Here is a 23,999-nt window from a genome sequence, read left to right as displayed (position 1 = left end):
TATATTAGACAAGAAAAAGTGTTCAATTCAATTCATTCATCATTATTTCCATTCAATATCAAAATATGTGGGCAGCCAGGCGGCAGTACTGCCAAGGCCGACCTAATACGCTTGAAGTGTTTTTCGCGATCCTGGATAGAAGTAGCGTGGTTTCTCACCTCCGTCAAGAGTGTTAGTTGCGCGGGATGGGTCGGAGCTAAGGGTGTTCGCGAGCTGGTTGGCCTGCGGGTTGAGCGCCCCTGTGAACAAGTCTCTCATTAATAACTAACTCATTAAGAGCCAACAGGAGTGGTCATTTCTCCATACAAACGTAGTCCTCGTTTTCCTCCGTGGTTTTTGAAGCTAGAGCAATGATTTTTTCAACACAGATTAATATTGTCAATATCTGTGTCGGACCGTTTTGCTTTTTTTTATATTTTTGTTTTTTAAGGCGCTAGAGCCCTTCAAAAATGGCCAAAATGGCCTAATTGACTATGCCGCAATGAGAGGCGTGGTATTCAAAACTGATATCAATTAGCCAAAAAAGCAAAACGGTCCGACACAGATAATTTCATAATCATTTAGATTTCCAAATTTGGTTACGATTGGTTAAGTTTTGGAGGAGGAAAAAGAGGACTACGAAACCTCGATTTTTGTCATTTTTACGCAGGATTTTTCGCCTCAGCTGCAGTTGTCCCTATCGCACTAATTTTAGGGGCGGAGTCAAGTTTCTAAATACGTACACAGCCAGAAAAGTGATGGGCAATAGTCGACATTTAATGTCGATAATCTAGTGATGTAAGAAGTTATCGATAAACCGTCTTGGGGGTCATCCATTAATTACGTCACACGTTTAGGGGGAGGGAGGGGGTCAAGAAAATGTGACATATTGTGACATGGGGGAGGGGGGAGACACAAACTTTGTGACGTCACTTTAACTTCATCAGTAATCGAAAATTTATTTCAATTATTTTATTCGCTGTACATTTAAATAACAAGTTTTTAAAACGATAATCGTTTTTATTCGTTTAATTTTCTTTCCTAAGCAGTTTTGGGTTATAAAATTACTAATATTTATATCGTCAAAAATAATTTGGTAAAATATTAATAATACTTAGGTACTTACTTAATTCGATTTGGCGATTTCGTAGAAAAAATGTGACGTCACACTAGGGGGGAGGGGTTTGCCAAATGTGACCAAGTGTGACAAGGAGGGGGGGAGGGGTCAAAAAACCTAGAAATTCGTGTGACGTAATTAATGGATGACCCCTTGTGTGAAAATATCTAGATCCTCCTAAGACACAAGGGGTTTCGCGTTGAGAGGGAACACATTTTTGTAGTTACATAGGTACAATCTATTTTGAACTTTTTGATTCTAATATTTCAAATTAGAAATCAAAATCAAAAATATTTTATTGCATGGTTATGGGTTTACAAAATTTTTAGGTACAGTCACGCTCCGTAATTGTCGAGCAATTTAAGGTCCTAGCTAGGGAATGCAATCTCGCACCAAGATTGGCGATTCGAGATCTCGCACGAAAAATCCGAATCGAGATTGGGCGTTTCGAGATCTCGACAGTCAGATTTTCGGGATCGAGATTAATATCTCGACGAGATCGAATTTGACAAAGTAACTAAAAATGTGTTATTTTAATCAATAATCTCTAAGAATTCCATAGATATAGACATCGTAAAATCGGGCGTATCGAGATATTCCTAGGAATATAATGAAACGCCGACATTTCATGATCTGCCTAGCGAACACCAGCCATTTTGCGCAAACCTCAAGGTGTGATATTCTGATATTCCTATAGTCTATAGGCAAATTAAACAAAAGTCGTCTCCTTCACGATTTTCGTCGACATCTCTTCTAAATACCTAAAACTGGTATGGACGTGTTCCTCGTGGTCTCCAGAATATTTAAAAAAAAAAAAAAAAAATTCAGACTTTAGGCACAGATTATATAATAGTTCTTACGAACAGATACTTATCTCTCAAACAAAACGCAAATACCTACCGTTTCGATACCTACACAAAAATACAATGGAGTGACCTTCAACGCGCCGCTCCCCGCACCGCGCGCATCGGCACAACGCTAGGGTTGCTGACGCTTAGAAATGATAAATAAATACTAGAGATGCACCGGATATCCGGTTACTATCCGGTATCCGGACATTGGTTTACTATCCGGCCGGATACCGGATAGTGACCTACTATCCGGCCGGATACCGGATAGTAAAATTGCTTGTTTTCGGAGTAAACAAAGTGGAATTAAGAAACAGACACGGTCATAATCGTACTTGTTTATTATTTTAAAACAATTTAATAATTCCATTGACTTGCGTGCACACTCATTTCGAACCTAGGTCCTAGAAATGAGTCCGCGCGAACGTTTACTAGTAAACAGGTCAAACCTGCAGAATGCGCACCTGAAAAACCGAAATGTAGGTATAGTTCCGCTGGCCGAATATCCGGCGGCCGGATACCGGATATTCGGCTGATGGTCAGGCCGAATATCCGGTATCCGGCCAAACAACTATCCGTTGCATCTCTAATAAATACCTACTTAAACAACGGAGTAAAATAAAAGGAAAGCTAAATCTTAAATTATACCTAATACTCCGATTATGTTTTAGTGTTTGCGAAATATATAGTCATTTTAAAAGGTCATATGTCCCTGCAGTAACCGCAGTGTTTACGCCGTTTTATAAACCGCGCGATAATCCCAGCAAGAATTAGTTTTAAAACTTCGTGTAATTTAAAACCAGATAGAGATTAATGTTACACAATAAAGAAAAATAATAGAGACCTTATGAATACAGGTACCTAATTAATTATAAGTTAACCAGAGCAAAAATGAGTAGGCATTTTCCGGTGTAAAGTTAACTTACTGTCGTTAAAATAAACATTTACCAAAATAAATTAAAAATTTGCTACTGTAACAATAAAATTTTTAACTCTTCATTTTTTCAATACTGTTTAGTATGTGAGCCGTCTTCATTTGATACCCTTACCGCCATCTAGCGAGCTCAGTCGATAACAACATGGTCCGGGTTGCTAGATTAAAAATAATTTCGGTGCCTTCCTACATTTTTGTTTATTTTTTTTTTCGAAAGGGGTTTGTAAATTAAAATTGTCTTCAAATATTGTTTTTTCTTTCTATTTAATATTAGTCCAAGTAAATTAAAAAAAGAAAGGTAATGTTTTTTTCCAAAGTCACCTCGAACTCACGAATCCAGTTCGGGCTGTGGCAACTCTGCCATTTGGTCTGTCATTACTCCTGTTAAAATGGAGATCGAGGATCGTTTTTCTTTTGCGGTGTTTCGCCGTATGAAAGCTGTTTTATGGCTATAATAACTTCCATCGGAAGACATCTCCTTTTTGAGTGAGTATTTTGGTGATTTCTGCAGTGGGTTTTGTGCATAAGATTCCATTTAATAGCGTGGTGAATTTTATTTCACAGTCCCGGATTTTTATCCTATATGGAAGTCGTGTGAGACGATGGTGTGTTGGTGGAGGCCTCATCGAGTCGACATGCTGGTCAATCCCGGCCACGTATGCCGCTTCTCCTCGATGGGTAAGTTAATTACTTGTTTTTGAATTCGTAATCCTTACGCCCATGCGGGGTCCGCTCTTTAAATCATGAACCGATTTTTCTCCTTTGTTTAGGTTCCAGCTTGTCTAAAGTCTGTGAACCCTGTCTTACTACCTGTAACTCGTTACAGGGCCTACCACTTAATCTACAGTTTGGCTGTAAGGCAGCCCCCAGCCAGCTTGGTGTACCGGCGGTCGGGGCCTGTTCGCTATTACTACAACTACCATGGATGCAGAGGCACTGCGACATGAGTCTCCAATAGTGTGTCGGCAGTGGTACCTTCCTTCTAATGTCACTACTTAAAAGGTCAGAGACAACCAATTTATTATATTCTCCAAGGCGCCCAACTTACTTTAAATAATTTTCCTTATTTTTTAAACCACGTACCCAGAGTGCCCAACCATAAGAAATGTAGCCGCCAAACCCACATTTGCTCTCATATTTTTAGTTAAGTCTGTAGTAAGCTAGCCGAGGCTATTTAATATATTATAATGTCATAAGTTAACATTTGACACTTCTAAACTTAGATATTTGTCGTTTAGTCAAATAAATGTATTATAAGTAATGTACTAGTTTCCTTTATTCCATTTTAATTAGCCCCCTAAAATAATAATGGTAACAGTGTCACCCATCGCGGGGCTTTTCTTTTGGCGAGCACCCTTTAGTCACATATAAGTTAGCTAAAGGAACTTATGGTTGGACATTCTGTTTGCTTTATTGTACCTACCTTTGTTTACTGCAATATTCAAAATAATTACTATTTAATTGTGGTTAGGACAGCCACATGTTGTCAATTGTCTACTTATATACTTAGGTTGTACTGTAAAGGAGTTGTAGTCTAATTACTTATTCATTTGCTGGTATTTAAACTCCAGATGTTATTAATTTAAAGCAATTTTAGACAAATGTCATAAACTTGACAATTTATTTTATAAATGTATTTCCTTAGTAGCTCTTAATGTTAAAAGTTTTACTTCATAAAAGACGTTGTAGTTTACCGGATAGCAGACACACTATGTTTTGACTATTGTATTTTTTTTTGTGATTTATATCATGTTTTACCGGAGAGTCACTCACAAAAGGTTAAACCCTTACCGGGTAGTGAGGTACTTAAGTGCTTAAACTTTAATTTATTTTTCACTTTCAATTTTTTTTTGGTGACTTGTTTTCAAACAAAAGTTTTTAATTTACTAGAGGGTTAGTAGTAGTGTTAAAAATGTAATACCTAATTTCCATTGTTTTTTTTTATATACTTGATGTGAAGGATTAGTTACTGGTAATTGTACTACTATGGTAATCTTGTTTGAAAGGATGGACCGTATTATAAATTTATTACATAATGTAAAGGGAGCAAATTTGGAGGTTATAGTGAAGTACAGTCAGCAGGAGTTTACATTTATTAAGTTTATTACGGGATGTTTGGAGTTGAAGTTTAAAATAAATAAAATTAATATTAAATAGTTTCTTGACGTGGTTGGGTACAGTCAGTCACAATTATTGTTGTTGACTTACGTTTTTTTTTTTAAATAACTTACCGATATTCAAATAGCGGTTTACCTTTAAGGTCGAATCTTATTGTAGTGGTTTTTGAAAGTGGTTTCGTACGGGAGTTATGTTTATTACCTACTTTTCCTTATCTATTGTCTCGACTTAAATCGAGTTTTTTCCTTATTGTTGTTACCTTCGGTGAAGTAAATACTTACTTATTAGTTTAATATCGGTGATCGCGCAGTTTTTTTTTGTTGTTGATGTTTCGGTAGGAGTTTTTTTTATGTGTTGCATGCAGGAGTTTTGTTTACGTATTACTTTCTTTCGATCGTGTCTGAGCAAACGTAACTCAGTCACGTGGTTTGTTTGTTGTGGGTGGGCGAAGAGGACGATTTAAAGACTCTTCGCGTGTTTTACCGGGGTGCTGGCGCTTTAAACCAGCATTCCAATCGGCACTGGCTGGTCGGGTTCTGGCGGATTTTAAACCGTCAAGCTCTTAATAGCAGTGCCGTCTTCTTTTGTTAGCGCTTTGCGGTATGACTTAAACCATATGCGTGAACGTTAATGTTGATGTTAGGGGGTTGTTATGCGGTACACGCCTTAAAGCGTCGTCCGCAAACATCGGATTTTTGTGTGTCAGACTGACAGACTTGCATTGCTTGAAATGGAGCCTGTACAGTCGACTTCCTTGTGTGTCTCGTGTTGTTTCGAACGTTACCGTCTGCCTGTCGTTCAGACACAGCTGGTCAACGTATCGTTGTGTTGTGTTTTTGTCTCGTTTCCGCGTCCAGACCTGTGTCGACTTAAGGCACGGCCTGATAAATGCGCGTTACTTGAATAGTGTAAAGTACACTCTAAAAAATGAAGACCAACTAAGAGCAGTTTCTTCTTAGTTGACGTTAAGTTAATTACAACAATTACGATCTTATATAAATCAATGAAAGCTGATTACTTAAAACAATAAGTGTATCTGTGATTGAACTAATAAAGTAGGTATTGATTAATCCTAACAATTGTATACCTTGCATCTATTATTAACTTGTTGACATAATTATGTAACGTAGGTTGATTCAATAAATATCAAGCTTAGTTGATCTTACTAGGGTCAATTAGTTACCATAATTCTTTTTCATGTATATATTGAACAAGATCTTAGTTGGCTCAGTTACATAGCAATAGTAAGATCAATCAGAATTACCTTACTTGAAATGTCGAAGTCCTTGTTAGGCTCGTATGGAATCAAGATGCTTGATTACGACTATCAAAATATTGATAGGGCCAACCAAATTTTTTTTAGAGTGTAGCAGTCACCGATATTAGTTAGTTAAATTTCATTGGCTATAAGCCGTCTATCCACAGTGAGCGTTGGCAGTGCAGGGCGAAATCCCTGATTTCGCACTGCAGGGCCAGTGTTCCTGTGAGGAGTGTCGACTGCTAGCTCAGTGGCTCTTTAGCCGAGCTATCGGACACTGCCCTTAACTCATATGGGTAATTGACTGTACTCAGTCATTACCACAGATTATTGATTAATCTGTTACCTTACGCACATTCCGCCATATAATTTGGACGTGCAGCCCGCGACCCAGGTCGCTCGCTGCGCCGCCAAGATATACAGCGATGCAGTGCGTAGGTAGGGAGCTTTGCAGCTTCGCTTATTAGCGTTTAGTTTCGTTTAGGTTAATATACGTTTAGGGTATCGTAGTGTAGATTACCGTACAGTAATATTATAGTTTGTAGGTGGTAACTTGTGCACAGCTCGGCTGTGCTTATTTTTTATTATGGTTTAGTGCGTGGGTTCGAATTGGGTGGTCGTTGCTTTCCTTTATGCCTTTAGCGTTGATTTTTTTTTTGGGACTTCTTCTAGTAAATAAGAGGGTGGTTTTGCGAGCTGGGGGCCAGCTCAAAATTTTGCCGTAGTCAAAATTTTCTTCGGGTAGGGGAGCACTGTAACAATAAAATTTTTAACTCTTCATTTTTTCAATACTGTTTAGTATGTGAGCCGTCTTCATTTGATACCCTTACCGCCATCTAGCGAGCTCAGTCGATAACAACATGGTCCGGGTTGCTAGATTAAAAATAATTTCGGTGCCTTCCTACATTTTTGTTTATTTTTTTTTTCGAAAGGGGTTTGTAAATTAAAATTGTCTTCAAATATTGTTTTTTCTTTCTATTTAATATTAGTCCAAGTAAATTAAAAAAAGAAAGGTAATGTTTTTTTCCAAAGTCACCTCGAACTCACGAATCCAGTTCGGGCTGTGGCAACTCTGCCATTTGGTCTGTCATTACTCCTGTTAAAATGGAGATCGAGGATCGTTTTTCTTTTGCGGTGTTTCGCCGTATGAAAGCTGTTTTATGGCTATAATAACTTCCATCGGAAGACATCTCCTTTTTGAGTGAGTATTTTGGTGATTTCTGCAGTGGGTTTTGTGCATAAGATTCCATTTAATAGCGTGGTGAATTTTATTTCACAGTCCCGGATTTTTATCCTATATGGAAGTCGTGTGAGACGATGGTGTGTTGGTGGAGGCCTCATCGAGTCGACATGCTGGTCAATCCCGGCCACGTATGCCGCTTCTCCTCGATGGGTAAGTTAATTACTTGTTTTTGAATTCGTAATCCTTACGCCCATGCGGGGTCCGCTCTTTAAATCATGAACCGATTTTTCTCCTTTGTTTAGGTTCCAGCTTGTCTAAAGTCTGTGAACCCTGTCTTACTACCTGTAACTCGTTACAGGGCCTACCACTTAATCTACAGTTTGGCTGTAAGGCAGCCCCCAGCCAGCTTGGTGTACCGGCGGTCGGGGCCTGTTCGCTATTACTACAACTACCATGGATGCAGAGGCACTGCGACATGAGTCTCCAATAGTGTGTCGGCAGTGGTACCTTCCTTCTAATGTCACTACTTAAAAGGTCAGAGACAACCAATTTATTATATTCTCCAAGGCGCCCAACTTACTTTAAATAATTTTCCTTATTTTTTAAACCACGTACCCAGAGTGCCCAAAGAGTGCGTATTATAAGAAATGTAGCCGCCAAACCCACATTTGCTCTCATATTTTTAGTTAAGTCTGTAGTAAGCTAGCCGAGGCTATTTAATATATTATAATGTCATAAGTTAACATTTGACACTTCTAAACTTAGATATTTGTCGTTTAGTCAAATAAATGTATTATAAGTAATGTACTAGTTTCCTTTATTCCATTTTAATTAGCCCCCTAAAATAATAATGGTAACAGTGTCACCCATCGCGGGGCTTTTCTTTTGGCGAGCACCCTTTAGTCACATATAAGTTAGCTAAAGGAACTTATGGTTGGACATTCTGTTTGCTTTATTGTACCTACCTTTGTTTACTGCAATATTCAAAATAATTACTATTTAATTGTGGTTAGGACAGCCACATGTTGTCAATTGTCTACTTATATACTTAGGTTGTACTGTAAAGGAGTTGTAGTCTAATTACTTATTCATTTGCTGGTATTTAAACTCCAGATGTTATTAATTTAAAGCAATTTTAGACAAATGTCATAAACTTGACAATTTATTTTATAAATGTATTTCCTTAGTAGCTCTTAATGTTAAAAGTTTTACTTCATAAAAGACGTTGTAGTTTACCGGATAGCAGACACACTATGTTTTGACTATTGTATTTTTTTTTGTGATTTATATCATGTTTTACCGGAGAGTCACTCACAAAAGGTTAAACCCTTACCGGGTAGTGAGGTACTTAAGTGCTTAAACTTTAATTTATTTTTCACTTTCAATTTTTTTTTGGTGACTTGTTTTCAAACAAAAGTTTTTAATTTACTAGAGGGTTAGTAGTAGTGTTAAAAATGTAATACCTAATTTCCATTGTTTTTTTTTATATACTTGATGTGAAGGATTAGTTACTGGTAATTGTACTACTATGGTAATCTTGTTTGAAAGGATGGACCGTATTATAAATTTATTACATAATGTAAAGGGAGCAAATTTGGAGGTTATAGTGAAGTACAGTCAGCAGGAGTTTACATTTATTAAGTTTATTACGGGATGTTTGGAGTTGAAGTTTAAAATAAATAAAATTAATATTAAATAGTTTCTTGACGTGGTTGGGTACAGTCAGTCACAATTATTGTTGTTGACTTACGTTTTTTTTTTTAAATAACTTACCGATATTCAAATAGCGGTTTACCTTTAAGGTCGAATCTTATTGTAGTGGTTTTTGAAAGTGGTTTCGTACGGGAGTTATGTTTATTACCTACTTTTCCTTATCTATTGTCTCGACTTAAATCGAGTTTTTTCCTTATTGTTGTTACCTTCGGTGAAGTAAATACTTACTTATTAGTTTAATATCGGTGATCGCGCAGTTTTTTTTTGTTGTTGATGTTTCGGTAGGAGTTTTTTTTATGTGTTGCATGCAGGAGTTTTGTTTACGTATTACTTTCTTTCGATCGTGTCTGAGCAAACGTAACTCAGTCACGTGGTTTGTTTGTTGTGGGTGGGCGAAGAGGACGATTTAAAGACTCTTCGCGTGTTTTACCGGGGTGCTGGCGCTTTAAACCAGCATTCCAATCGGCACTGGCTGGTCGGGTTCTGGCGGATTTTAAACCGTCAAGCTCTTAATAGCAGTGCCGTCTTCTTTTGTTAGCGCTTTGCGGTATGACTTAAACCATATGCGTGAACGTTAATGTTGATGTTAGGGGGTTGTTATGCGGTACACGCCTTAAAGCGTCGTCCGCAAACATCGGATTTTTGTGTGTCAGACTGACAGACTTGCATTGCTTGAAATGGAGCCTGTACAGTCGACTTCCTTGTGTGTCTCGTGTTGTTTCGAACGTTACCGTCTGCCTGTCGTTCAGACACAGCTGGTCAACGTATCGTTGTGTTGTGTTTTTGTCTCGTTTCCGCGTCCAGACCTGTGTCGACTTAAGGCACGGCCTGATAAATGCGCGTTACTTGAATAGTGTAAAGTACACTCTAAAAAATGAAGACCAACTAAGAGCAGTTTCTTCTTAGTTGACGTTAAGTTAATTACAACAATTACGATCTTATATAAATCAATGAAAGCTGATTACTTAAAACAATAAGTGTATCTGTGATTGAACTAATAAAGTAGGTATTGATTAATCCTAACAATTGTATACCTTGCATCTATTATTAACTTGTTGACATAATTATGTAACGTAGGTTGATTCAATAAATATCAAGCTTAGTTGATCTTACTAGGGTCAATTAGTTACCATAATTCTTTTTCATGTATATATTGAACAAGATCTTAGTTGGCTCAGTTACATAGCAATAGTAAGATCAATCAGAATTACCTTACTTGAAATGTCGAAGTCCTTGTTAGGCTCGTATGGAATCAAGATGCTTGATTACGACTATCAAAATATTGATAGGGCCAACCAAATTTTTTTTAGAGTGTAGCAGTCACCGATATTAGTTAGTTAAATTTCATTGGCTATAAGCCGTCTATCCACAGTGAGCGTTGGCAGTGCAGGGCGAAATCCCTGATTTCGCACTGCAGGGCCAGTGTTCCTGTGAGGAGTGTCGACTGCTAGCTCAGTGGCTCTTTAGCCGAGCTATCGGACACTGCCCTTAACTCATATGGGTAATTGACTGTACTCAGTCATTACCACAGATTATTGATTAATCTGTTACCTTACGCACATTCCGCCATATAATTTGGACGTGCAGCCCGCGACCCAGGTCGCTCGCTGCGCCGCCAAGATATACAGCGATGCAGTGCGTAGGTAGGGAGCTTTGCAGCTTCGCTTATTAGCGTTTAGTTTCGTTTAGGTTAATATACGTTTAGGGTATCGTAGTGTAGATTACCGTACAGTAATATTATAGTTTGTAGGTGGTAACTTGTGCACAGCTCGGCTGTGCTTATTTTTTATTATGGTTTAGTGCGTGGGTTCGAATTGAGTGGTCGTTGCTTTCCTTTATGCCTTTAGCGTTGATTTTTTTTTTGGGACTTCTTCTAGTAAATAAGAGGGTGGTTTTGCGAGCTGGGGGCCAGCTCAAAATTTTGCCGTAGTCAAAATTTTCTTCGGGTAGGGGAGCACTGTAACAATAAAATTTTTAACTCTTCATTTTTTCAATACTGTTTAGTATGTGAGCCGTCTTCATTTGATACCCTTACCGCCATCTAGCGAGCTCAGTCGATAACAACATGGTCCGGGTTGCTAGATTAAAAATAATTTCGGTGCCTTCCTACATTTTTGTTTATTTTTTTTTTCGAAAGGGGTTTGTAAATTAAAATTGTCTTCAAATATTGTTTTTTCTTTCTATTTAATATTAGTCCAAGTAAATTAAAAAAAGAAAGGTAATGTTTTTTTCCAAAGTCACCTCGAACTCACGAATCCAGTTCGGGCTGTGGCAACTCTGCCATTTGGTCTGTCATTACTCCTGTTAAAATGGAGATCGAGGATCGTTTTTCTTTTGCGGTGTTTCGCCGTATGAAAGCTGTTTTATGGCTATAATAACTTCCATCGGAAGACATCTCCTTTTTGAGTGAGTATTTTGGTGATTTCTGCAGTGGGTTTTGTGCATAAGATTCCATTTAATAGCGTGGTGAATTTTATTTCACAGTCCCGGATTTTTATCCTATATGGAAGTCGTGTGAGACGATGGTGTGTTGGTGGAGGCCTCATCGAGTCGACATGCTGGTCAATCCCGGCCACGTATGCCGCTTCTCCTCGATGGGTAAGTTAATTACTTGTTTTTGAATTCGTAATCCTTACGCCCATGCGGGGTCCGCTCTTTAAATCATGAACCGATTTTTCTCCTTTGTTTAGGTTCCAGCTTGTCTAAAGTCTGTGAACCCTGTCTTACTACCTGTAACTCGTTACAGGGCCTACCACTTAATCTACAGTTTGGCTGTAAGGCAGCCCCCAGCCAGCTTGGTGTACCGGCGGTCGGGGCCTGTTCGCTATTACTACAACTACCATGGATGCAGAGGCACTGCGACATGAGTCTCCAATAGTGTGTCGGCAGTGGTACCTTCCTTCTAATGTCACTACTTAAAAGGTCAGAGACAACCAATTTATTATATTCTCCAAGGCGCCCAACTTACTTTAAATAATTTTCCTTATTTTTTAAACCACGTACCCAGAGTGCCCAAAGAGTGCGTATTATAAGAAATGTAGCCGCCAAACCCACATTTGCTCTCATATTTTTAGTTAAGTCTGTAGTAAGCTAGCCGAGGCTATTTAATATATTATAATGTCATAAGTTAACATTTGACACTTCTAAACTTAGATATTTGTCGTTTAGTCAAATAAATGTATTATAAGTAATGTACTAGTTTCCTTTATTCCATTTTAATTAGCCCCCTAAAATAATAATGGTAACAGTGTCACCCATCGCGGGGCTTTTCTTTTGGCGAGCACCCTTTAGTCACATATAAGTTAGCTAAAGGAACTTATGGTTGGACATTCTGTTTGCTTTATTGTACCTACCTTTGTTTACTGCAATATTCAAAATAATTACTATTTAATTGTGGTTAGGACAGCCACATGTTGTCAATTGTCTACTTATATACTTAGGTTGTACTGTAAAGGAGTTGTAGTCTAATTACTTATTCATTTGCTGGTATTTAAACTCCAGATGTTATTAATTTAAAGCAATTTTAGACAAATGTCATAAACTTGACAATTTATTTTATAAATGTATTTCCTTAGTAGCTCTTAATGTTAAAAGTTTTACTTCATAAAAGACGTTGTAGTTTACCGGATAGCAGACACACTATGTTTTGACTATTGTATTTTTTTTTGTGATTTATATCATGTTTTACCGGAGAGTCACTCACAAAAGGTTAAACCCTTACCGGGTAGTGAGGTACTTAAGTGCTTAAACTTTAATTTATTTTTCACTTTCAATTTTTTTTTGGTGACTTGTTTTCAAACAAAAGTTTTTAATTTACTAGAGGGTTAGTAGTAGTGTTAAAAATGTAATACCTAATTTCCATTGTTTTTTTTTATATACTTGATGTGAAGGATTAGTTACTGGTAATTGTACTACTATGGTAATCTTGTTTGAAAGGATGGACCGTATTATAAATTTATTACATAATGTAAAGGGAGCAAATTTGGAGGTTATAGTGAAGTACAGTCAGCAGGAGTTTACATTTATTAAGTTTATTACGGGATGTTTGGAGTTGAAGTTTAAAATAAATAAAATTAATATTAAATAGTTTCTTGACGTGGTTGGGTACAGTCAGTCACAATTATTGTTGTTGACTTACGTTTTTTTTTTTAAATAACTTACCGATATTCAAATAGCGGTTTACCTTTAAGGTCGAATCTTATTGTAGTGGTTTTTGAAAGTGGTTTCGTACGGGAGTTATGTTTATTACCTACTTTTCCTTATCTATTGTCTCGACTTAAATCGAGTTTTTTCCTTATTGTTGTTACCTTCGGTGAAGTAAATACTTACTTATTAGTTTAATATCGGTGATCGCGCAGTTTTTTTTTGTTGTTGATGTTTCGGTAGGAGTTTTTTTTATGTGTTGCATGCAGGAGTTTTGTTTACGTATTACTTTCTTTCGATCGTGTCTGAGCAAACGTAACTCAGTCACGTGGTTTGTTTGTTGTGGGTGGGCGAAGAGGACGATTTAAAGACTCTTCGCGTGTTTTACCGGGGTGCTGGCGCTTTAAACCAGCATTCCAATCGGCACTGGCTGGTCGGGTTCTGGCGGATTTTAAACCGTCAAGCTCTTAATAGCAGTGCCGTCTTCTTTTGTTAGCGCTTTGCGGTATGACTTAAACCATATGCGTGAACGTTAATGTTGATGTTAGGGGGTTGTTATGCGGTACACGCCTTAAAGCGTCGTCCGCAAACATCGGATTTTTGTGTGTCAGACTGACAGACTTGCATTGCTTGAAATGGAGCCTGTACAGTCGACTTCCTTGTGTGTCTCGTGTTGTTTCGAACGTTACCGTCTGCCTGTCGTTCAGACACAGCTGGTCAACGTATCGTTGTGTTGTGTTTTTGTCTCGTTTCCGCGTCCAGACCTGTGTCGACTTAAGGCACGGCCTGATAAATGCGCGTTACTTGAATAGTGTAAAGTACACTCTAAAAAATGAAGACCAACTAAGAGCAGTTTCTTCTTAGTTGACGTTAAGTTAATTACAACAATTACGATCTTATATAAATCAATGAAAGCTGATTACTTAAAACAATAAGTGTATCTGTGATTGAACTAATAAAGTAGGTATTGATTAATCCTAACAATTGTATACCTTGCATCTATTATTAACTTGTTGACATAATTATGTAACGTAGGTTGATTCAATAAATATCAAGCTTAGTTGATCTTACTAGGGTCAATTAGTTACCATAATTCTTTTTCATGTATATATTGAACAAGATCTTAGTTGGCTCAGTTACATAGCAATAGTAAGATCAATCAGAATTACCTTACTTGAAATGTCGAAGTCCTTGTTAGGCTCGTATGGAATCAAGATGCTTGATTACGACTATCAAAATATTGATAGGGCCAACCAAATTTTTTTTAGAGTGTAGCAGTCACCGATATTAGTTAGTTAAATTTCATTGGCTATAAGCCGTCTATCCACAGTGAGCGTTGGCAGTGCAGGGCGAAATCCCTGATTTCGCACTGCAGGGCCAGTGTTCCTGTGAGGAGTGTCGACTGCTAGCTCAGTGGCTCTTTAGCCGAGCTATCGGACACTGCCCTTAACTCATATGGGTAATTGACTGTACTCAGTCATTACCACAGATTATTGATTAATCTGTTACCTTACGCACATTCCGCCATATAATTTGGACGTGCAGCCCGCGACCCAGGTCGCTCGCTGCGCCGCCAAGATATACAGCGATGCAGTGCGTAGGTAGGGAGCTTTGCAGCTTCGCTTATTAGCGTTTAGTTTCGTTTAGGTTAATATACGTTTAGGGTATCGTAGTGTAGATTACCGTACAGTAATATTATAGTTTGTAGGTGGTAACTTGTGCACAGCTCGGCTGTGCTTATTTTTTATTATGGTTTAGTGCGTGGGTTCGAATTGAGTGGTCGTTGCTTTCCTTTATGCCTTTAGCGTTGATTTTTTTTTTGGGACTTCTTCTAGTAAATAAGAGGGTGGTTTTGCGAGCTGGGGGCCAGCTCAAAATTTTGCCGTAGTCAAAATTTTCTTCGGGTAGGGGAGCACTGTAACAATAAAATTTTTAACTCTTCATTTTTTCAATACTGTTTAGTATGTGAGCCGTCTTCATTTGATACCCTTACCGCCATCTAGCGAGCTCAGTCGATAACAACATGGTCCGGGTTGCTAGATTAAAAATAATTTCGGTGCCTTCCTACATTTTTGTTTATTTTTTTTTTCGAAAGGGGTTTGTAAATTAAAATTGTCTTCAAATATTGTTTTTTCTTTCTATTTAATATTAGTCCAAGTAAATTAAAAAAAGAAAGGTAATGTTTTTTTCCAAAGTCACCTCGAACTCACGAATCCAGTTCGGGCTGTGGCAACTCTGCCATTTGGTCTGTCATTACTCCTGTTAAAATGGAGATCGAGGATCGTTTTTCTTTTGCGGTGTTTCGCCGTATGAAAGCTGTTTTATGGCTATAATAACTTCCATCGGAAGACATCTCCTTTTTGAGTGAGTATTTTGGTGATTTCTGCAGTGGGTTTTGTGCATAAGATTCCATTTAATAGCGTGGTGAATTTTATTTCACAGTCCCGGATTTTTATCCTATATGGAAGTCGTGTGAGACGATGGTGTGTTGGTGGAGGCCTCATCGAGTCGACATGCTGGTCAATCCCGGCCACGTATGCCGCTTCTCCTCGATGGGTAAGTTAATTACTTGTTTTTGAATTCGTAATCCTTACGCCCATGCGGGGTCCGCTCTTTAAATCATGAACCGATTTTTCTCCTTTGTTTAGGTTCCAGCTTGTCTAAAGTCTGTGAACCCTGTCTTACTACCTGTAACTCGTTACAGGGCCTACCACTTAATCTACAGTTTGGCTGTAAGGCAGCCCCCAGCCAGCTTGGTGTACCGGCGGTCGGGGCCTGTTCGCTATTACTACAACTACCATGGATGCAGAGGCACTGCGACATGAGTCTCCAATAGTGTGTCGGCAGTGGTACCTTCCTTCTAATGTCACTACTTAAAAGGTCAGAGACAACCAATTTATTATATTCTCCAAGGCGCCCAACTTACTTTAAATAATTTTCCTTATTTTTTAAACCACGTACCCAGAGTGCCCAACCATAAGAAATGTAGCCGCCAAACCCACATTTGCTCTCATATTTTTAGTTAAGTCTGTAGTAAGCTAGCCGAGGCTATTTAATATATTATAATGTCATAAGTTAACATTTGACACTTCTAAACTTAGATATTTGTCGTTTAGTCAAATAAATGTATTATAAGTAATGTACTAGTTTCCTTTATTCCATTTTAATTAGCCCCCTAAAATAATAATGGTAACACTACCTATTTCAAATAGATAGATATCTAAAACTATACATTTGTCATACGTAATAAACATTACATGTTTAATTAAAGAAATTCAATAGTAGGTAGGTACCTACTATATACGTAGCTTGTAACTATCGTAAAAATTGACAGTGCGGCGCGCGGAGACATGCGTACGTGAGCGCGTGTGGCAACCAACTGGCTTGCTTTTCTACCGTGAACGGGAGCAGATTCGTAGGTATTAATCCGAGCTCGCGCGGGGAGTTCCATAGGCCTGCTTTAGGTCCATTGGGGTTAGTATCATTATTACTAAACTTAAAATTAGGGTTAACATCATATAAAACTAAAGAATACATTAAAATTTAAAAATAAAACAAAACTAACTTAACCTATGACCCGGTATATACGGAACTGGCGCATGCAGACCGAGCCAGTGCCTCATTAGGGGGCTGTCCCATGTTTCTGAGACAATGCCCAGGATTCTATTGGGGCTGTCCCGTATCCTGCTCAGGGTTGAAGCACACCTCTTTCGAATAAACCGGTTTATATGAATAAACCGATTTTTATTTTATGGAGGGGGGGGGGGGGGGACGTGTCGAAAAAAAGGAAGGAAAAAGTGGGCGGCCGACCAGCATTGATATTTGTTCAAGTCTTTAGTCCTATGGGACCGATCGGTTCGTGTGAGATGTCGTTTGAAAGAGTATTAAACGTGCAATTATTGTTTTATAATAACCGTAGTCATGACTGTAGTCATTTACAAAATATTTAAAATATATGATTTTGTGCCGTGCATGGATGGCATAAGTACTGACAAAACATGCGTCTAACTCAATAAATTATAACTTTATCGCAATTAATGTTATTATAAAATATACGAAAAATTTCATTAGCTTTCCAAAAACATAAGTATTATTGATGTATGATATTAAACATATAACAAAGTAATGATGAATTTTGTTCCGTCACGTAAATGGCGGGCGACCGACCTCAACTGATCATTATTTCTCGGGTTCTATTTTACTGATCAATTGGTGATGCATACCATTAGAAAGAATATTAAACATACTATAATCGGTTTCTAATAACCGTAGTCATAGCTGTAGTCATTTACAAAATCATTGAAAATATGTATATGATTTCTCGATCAATTATTTTACAATGCGCCCGCTATGAAGCTAGGAATATCAAAGAATGCATTGCTCTGATGAATCTGCCGTCTCTTTCATAAGGAAGATCGTGATATGCCTGGGTTAATATTAGATCAGGAAATGGTGGCGTTTCATGATACGCCAAGGATTACGATTTTTCGATATGCCGCCGACATACTACTTATTTAAGGTACCTCATGTTATATTTTGAAAATAACAACAACAAATTAAATATTTAACATAAAATCAATTTTAATTTTTACTTTACTTCTATGAAATGCTATCGATGTTAAACCACTATTTACCTTTACTTAGAAACTGCGTAACAATAATAGAGCTAAAGCCGGACACATAATAGCACTGCCTGAACAACATGAATCTAAGGTCATATATTACTTAAAACAAAGTATTTCACTTTCAGTCTTGTTCGAGATCTCGACCGAGATTGCATATATCGAGATTTCCTGTCAACTAGGTTAAATTTAGAAAATACGTGCGAGATCTAGCGAGATCTCGAAATTGCGAGATCTAGATAGCATTCCCTAGTCCTAGCTGAATTGGTTGTTTCATACACTTACTCTTACTCTATAGAATGTCCAATCCTGCCTTACAAAGACGTTAATATTTATATTTGTCATGTCTATACTTCGTTTCTGAGCATTATTGAAAAAAAAATACTTACTTGATACTAGTATTAACCACTAAGTACATAAATAGGGTAATTCGCCAGTAACAAGCCACTATTAGTAACTGGCCACGCCAAACCAAAAATGAATTCTATTCACCTATAAATAGAATTCATTTTAGTATAAGGTGGCCAGTTATAGAAACCTACTAAAATGAATTCTGTATAGAGGTGAATAGAATTCATTTTTAGTTTAGGGCGGCCAGTTACTGGCGAATTACCCTATTCGATATCGAGTTCCGTAAACGTAAGCCGGGTAAGTAAAAAAGTTCAATCGCAATAGGGTAATTCGTCAGTGGCCACCCCAAACCAAAAATTAATTATATTCACCTATAAATAGAATTAATTTTAGTATAAAGTGGCCAGTTATTGAAGTTATTAAAACCTTATACTAAAATGAATTCTGTTTATAGGTGAATAGGATTCATTTTTAGTTTAGGGCGGCCAGTTATTAAAAGTGGCCAGTTACTGGCGAATTACCCTACTTAGTAGTAGCAGTAACAAAAAGTGGCAATGCAAATTGCAATCAGTGAGGTGCGCGCCAGCGCGAGTACGGGCGCACCCGCACGCGTCTGTGTGCGTGCATTACACATACAAATACAGTCTCTCACGCCTCGGTTACGCCCCGTCAGAGCGACGGGTATATTCAGCTTGAAATCTCAAAATTGACTTTTAGCTCAGCTCCCGTTTCGTCTTAAGATTTAATGGTTTTAGTGGACCGAGCTAACTCTGCACCAACATTGACGTGACAAAGTTTGGATGTGTCATATTTTAATAGAATTTTGACGTTTTCGTTGACAGCCCTATGCTTTGTGATTTAAAGGTCTGTGCAGAGTTAGCTTAGCCTAACTCTCAGGTATATAAATATATATGTTTATAATCTATGCCAGGGGTCGGCAAACATTTTGGAAGCATGTCAAATGCTTTTCAGACAGAAGTGAGTGCCGAGCGGACCCAAGGCTTCCGAAGTCAGCCGTAGTAAATGACGGGACAGCGCTAGAAAGATAAAGATGTCGATGACAATTATGAATTTGTTTTAATGGGTTGTCCCGTTTTGTGGAAACCCTGTATAACGGAGATTGTATAGGTAACGAAACGAAAGCGAGTGTTTCTCGTAGGTCGCTTTCTCCTCGTTTGTGCAGCGCACAATGCAATAGATCTATCTACCGCTATGCACCCGCCTCAATGACGCCACAACACCAGTAAGCAAGTTAGCTATACAACCTACATAAAGAATTTTTATTTTATTTAAGCGCTACTTCATTCGGAATCCTAAATGACTTAGGTATTTAGTCACTATGTGTAACTTGGTATATACCTAGTAAGAATGTACCTAGTTAGGTACCTAGATGTAAAAGTAACCTAATTAGGAAGGTAGGACGGTCACTCGACAACTTTTTAAGTTAGCAATTAGCATCTTAATTAGGACAGAAGAAAGTGCTTAAGCTGTAATAATGTTTAACTTAGTTCGTTTAGTCGACCTAAATCATGGATTACTTAGGCTGGTCGTTCTTTAAAAAAAAAGGTCTTCTAAATGGTCTCCTAATATATATTATTTCCGCTGCTGTCAGCTGTTACATTTACTCGGCAAGTAATTAAGTATACATCAAATTTAGTGTTATAAGTAATTACACCATGATAGGTTCGTCATATTTAAACGACTCTAAATACATCTATTATATGATCGTGATATATGATGATGCATATTTCATATTTATGATAGTCTAATTGCGGCGTCTAAATAAGTAAATTCTCGACAATACACCCAGACTGCCCAGATTCACAAAAGCGGAAAATCAATACAGCTTTTAATCATTTCAGGGAAATTGTTTCCCTAGTTTCCATCATTCTAGGAATAAAAATCTAAATATTCATCTTTGCTCTAGGGATTGTTTGTTGGAAAAACCATTTTATTAAAAGCAGGCTACCTGCTCGCTTATTTCGTGGAAATCTTACAAATGGAATGAAATCTATCTCATTTTATTATCGTCCGCGACGCGTAGAAAAGCCCTTTTATAAAAGGTTTAATCTGAAAATAATTAGCCTAAGGCAACTGTCCCACCGAGGATGATTAGTGAGAAGCAAGCAGCAATGTCACAGATTAATAAATAGTTACTACGCAATGTTTTCTCTCATACACTACTTACACTAGTGAGTGACTTGACATGTTTGGCTTCTCCGCCATTTATTCTAAAAAAATAATAAAATTTTATCAAATGAACTTTAGAACGAATCGAGCATTGACAACATTTAATTCTATCTAGGTAAATTCAGAGTCTGAAACTATGTCTATTGTCTATTATGTTAAGACGAGGCAAATATTGATTTTGTTCACTGTTCTCAAACGAGACGTGATGGCCAAAATTATTCAGTTGGAACAAAAGCGCATCACATCACATAGAAACATCTATGGTATTTTTCATGGTTTTTATACCTTTTTAAGTGCTGAGAGAGGCGTCTGTGCCGCATACTAATGTGCGCGGAAACTGCCAGCCAGCTCATTCACAAAGCCCAGGTGTCTGCGCCGGCGCAGCTCAAGGTCACGCATTGTTTTGGTTTTATCGCACTTCCTAAAACTAGGCGATTAGGAGCGGTATTCTGATTTTACAATTTGTACAATACAATAGCAACGTCGTCTCAAAGAAGAAGCCTTCTTCTAGGAATATGGCTCCGAAGTAAAAAGGTTTTATGTACCATATCATCTCCTAATGATCAGGAATGAAAAAAGGTTGCGATGACCTCAGCTGTGACATCAGCAATTGGTCCAACTCGGAGGAAAAAATGTATCAAGCCATGCCTATGAGAAGTATGATGTCATCGCCCGACGCACTAACTATTTTATTGATACTTGCAATACGAATAGTGTGAATCAACTGTTTATATCCATTAGCATTTTTATTTAGAGTTCGTAATCTTAAAAAAAAACTTTTATAGTACTATTATATATATGCTATCTATATTTTAGGATTCAGCATGGATCGTTGCAAAATATTTCTTTTTGTTAGAATAATGTTGCCGGTGTTTAAAAACTGATGTTAAATACTTATTTTACAGGATAATGCATTAGGTTACATTTTAAGGTGTCACGTCCATTATAGGGGTGATTACCATATTTACAACAAATGTTTCGAATGCTTCGATAAGTACCTAAGCAGGCCTTTTAAAAATATTACAAGAGCTGTTTCTAAGAACAAATAATTTTACCGGGTTTTTTCCACCTGCATTGTCAGAAAACACTACAACATGACAAACATACAAGATAAGTTGCATTAAACATTTTGTGCCTGACTTTACCTAATATATTCTTAGGCACTTGATAATTCGATCCATACCTACTTTGCAATTAGTAAGTAAATAATTTATTGTTGTACGAAAAAAAAGGAATATTGGTTACATCAGATAAAACATAAATGTGTAATAGTACAAAGGCGAACTTTTATCCCTATACTATATATAGTTCCTACTTAATTATACTTATTGAAGTCGATTAAAGTTTAATAACCGGTAGATTGAGTGAACCAAAGATCCTGGCGTGGTTCCAACACGCAAGAGTGTCATACTCTTGCATGTTAACAATCAATTAAAATATCATTAAGAAAATGCAGGTTTCTGTTATGCGGTTAAAAAACCGATTAATGTCATCTTATGTCAATACATAATTAACGCTTCTGACACTAAGCAATGTGTAAACAAGGAACACTAATATCCAAATATCTAAGTAAATCAATACTATAGTAAGCTAACTTCTTGCAAACAGATGTGGGCATATGTAAGCTAGCCTATAAATAGACCCAATTTACTTCGTTCAGTAATCAAAGTCAGCAGCAATGAAATGGTGAATAGGTTTTTATTTCAATCAGTTCTTGGAGCTAGAGTAGGCTCGTAGGCTCGTAGGTCGTCGTCGAGTGTGAATAATGGATGGAATACGTCACTTTTTTACTTATTCATAGCACTTCCCTCGCTCTAATTTCTTTGTTTTAAAATGTCTAGCAACGAAAACTAGTAGTAGACGTAGATATAATTATGTTACTTGAATTTTCATGTTGTCAAATGTCTTTTAAAAATGAGAGTGTAACTTCAATTGTATGGCGACAACGAATAGGTTCGTGAGACTTAACAGAGCTATGTAAGGCTGTAAGCATACCCAATTGATTCCTGGAACGTATACCTTTATTCTTAAATAACCATAAAACCATTTTTATTGTCTTTCAGACGAGCATCCCAATCCCTGGGTTATGGGTGCAGGAATGATTTCGTGTATTTATAACTTTTTTTATTGTAAAATAATTCAGTAGTAGTTTTTTTTAAGTGTTTACCAAGTTTTTGGCAAGAGTCAAAACATTTCTCTTAGATCTTCGATTCGTTTATAATTATTCTGATGCGTTAATTGTAATGACATCCACAATCTGCAACGGACTGAAGTCACTGCCTGTCCTCGACCGATAAAACGACTGCTAACATTTGTTAACATCTATACAAAGTAACTATTAGGTAGGTAATGACTTACCTGCCTACATCATTCTTACTGGAACTTTCCAGCTACTAGTCAGAAACGTTGGCAGTTTTCTTAAAGGTTAATATTATGTTGTACATACGAGGTTATCAGGTAAATTAAATTCCTTTTCCTTCGAAAAATAGGACTTACGAAGAGACGAAACGTTAGACAAACATGTTTCTGGCATCAGGAGTTGTTTTGGTATAGGAAAAAGGTACGACACGCTCCAATCCAATCATTTCTAAAACGAGCTTTTGTGGCAATTGTGGCATACCAAGTGGCAAAGCGTGCGTGTCGATAACTCGCTTCTTAAATTTTATGTCATAGCTTAAAGAAAATACGTCAGGGAGTAGCAAGTTCTACATGCTAGACGTTCTAGAGAGAAACGAGTGCAAGTGGGATCCCTTTAAATAATTATCTAGGAAATATAGATGAGCTTTCCCTCTCTATAGATAACAGAGCAGGAGCTGGTGCACTCCTTCTGCCTGAGGAAGTTGTTATGGGAACTCCGGCAGCCGCCGTAGGTGAAAAGAATGCACATGCCCCTCTGGAAGAGCCAGCGTTGGTCGAAGTGACTCACCGGTGATGACAGAGCAGGTGCTGGTGCACTCCTCCTGCGTGAGGAAATTGTTCTTGGAGCCGCGGCAGCAGCCGTAGGTGAAGGGGACGCACATGCCCTTCTGCGCGGCGAAGGCCTAGTGCTGGTCGAAGTGACTCACCAGTGATAACAGAGCAGGTGCTGGTGCACTCCTCCTGCGTGAGGAAATTGTTCTGGGAGCCGCGGCAGCCGCCGTAGGTGAAGGGGACGCACATGCCCTTCTGCGCGGCGAAGGCCCAGCGCTGGTACACGCCGCGGCACGGGCCCGCCTCGGGCGGCTCCATGCAGATGCCTGCGCACACGATCAACCTTTCTTTTTTATGAAATTTTTAATTTCATTCAAATTAATCCTAGGTATATGATAGGAAAATAACTCAAAGTGCGCAATACATTAGATGTGCAGTAAAACTTCTATATAGATAAGGATCAACCGTAACGAATGGATTATTCAGTCTGTTCCGTCATCGGCACACAAATACCTACTCAACTAAATCGTTGAAGCGCGAAGCGGTGACGTCTCATCTCATAACTAAGATACGACGTAGCGGAGTTTAAGGACTCTTTTAACGGCGACATTGACTTTTGTATGAACAGAATGA

The 23,999-nt window shown here is 37.9% G+C and overlaps 1 protein-coding gene across 3 annotated transcripts in view; it reads right to left on the bottom strand.

The window, feature by feature from the left end:
• Positions 1-23,999, bottom strand: part of LOC134666499 (spondin-1) — a 53,857-nt gene that overhangs the window by 5,714 nt on the left and 24,144 nt on the right. For all 3 annotated transcript variants that reach the window (XM_063523680.1, XM_063523678.1, XM_063523679.1), the window contains 2 exons: positions 23,522-23,692; positions 159-239 (listed from right to left, as the gene is read on the bottom strand). In XM_063523680.1, coding sequence (XP_063379750.1) covers positions 159-239; positions 23,522-23,692 — 252 coding nt within the window. The remainder of the gene's footprint in view (positions 1-158; positions 240-23,521; positions 23,693-23,999) is intronic.

The sequence above is a fragment of the Cydia fagiglandana genome, chromosome 8 (genome assembly GCF_963556715.1).
Source record: "Cydia fagiglandana chromosome 8, ilCydFagi1.1, whole genome shotgun sequence".
NCBI classification, from domain to species: domain Eukaryota; kingdom Metazoa; phylum Arthropoda; class Insecta; order Lepidoptera; family Tortricidae; genus Cydia; species Cydia fagiglandana.
Note: the sequence above shows the minus strand (reverse complement) of the source record. Positions and strands in the feature narration are given on the sequence as shown.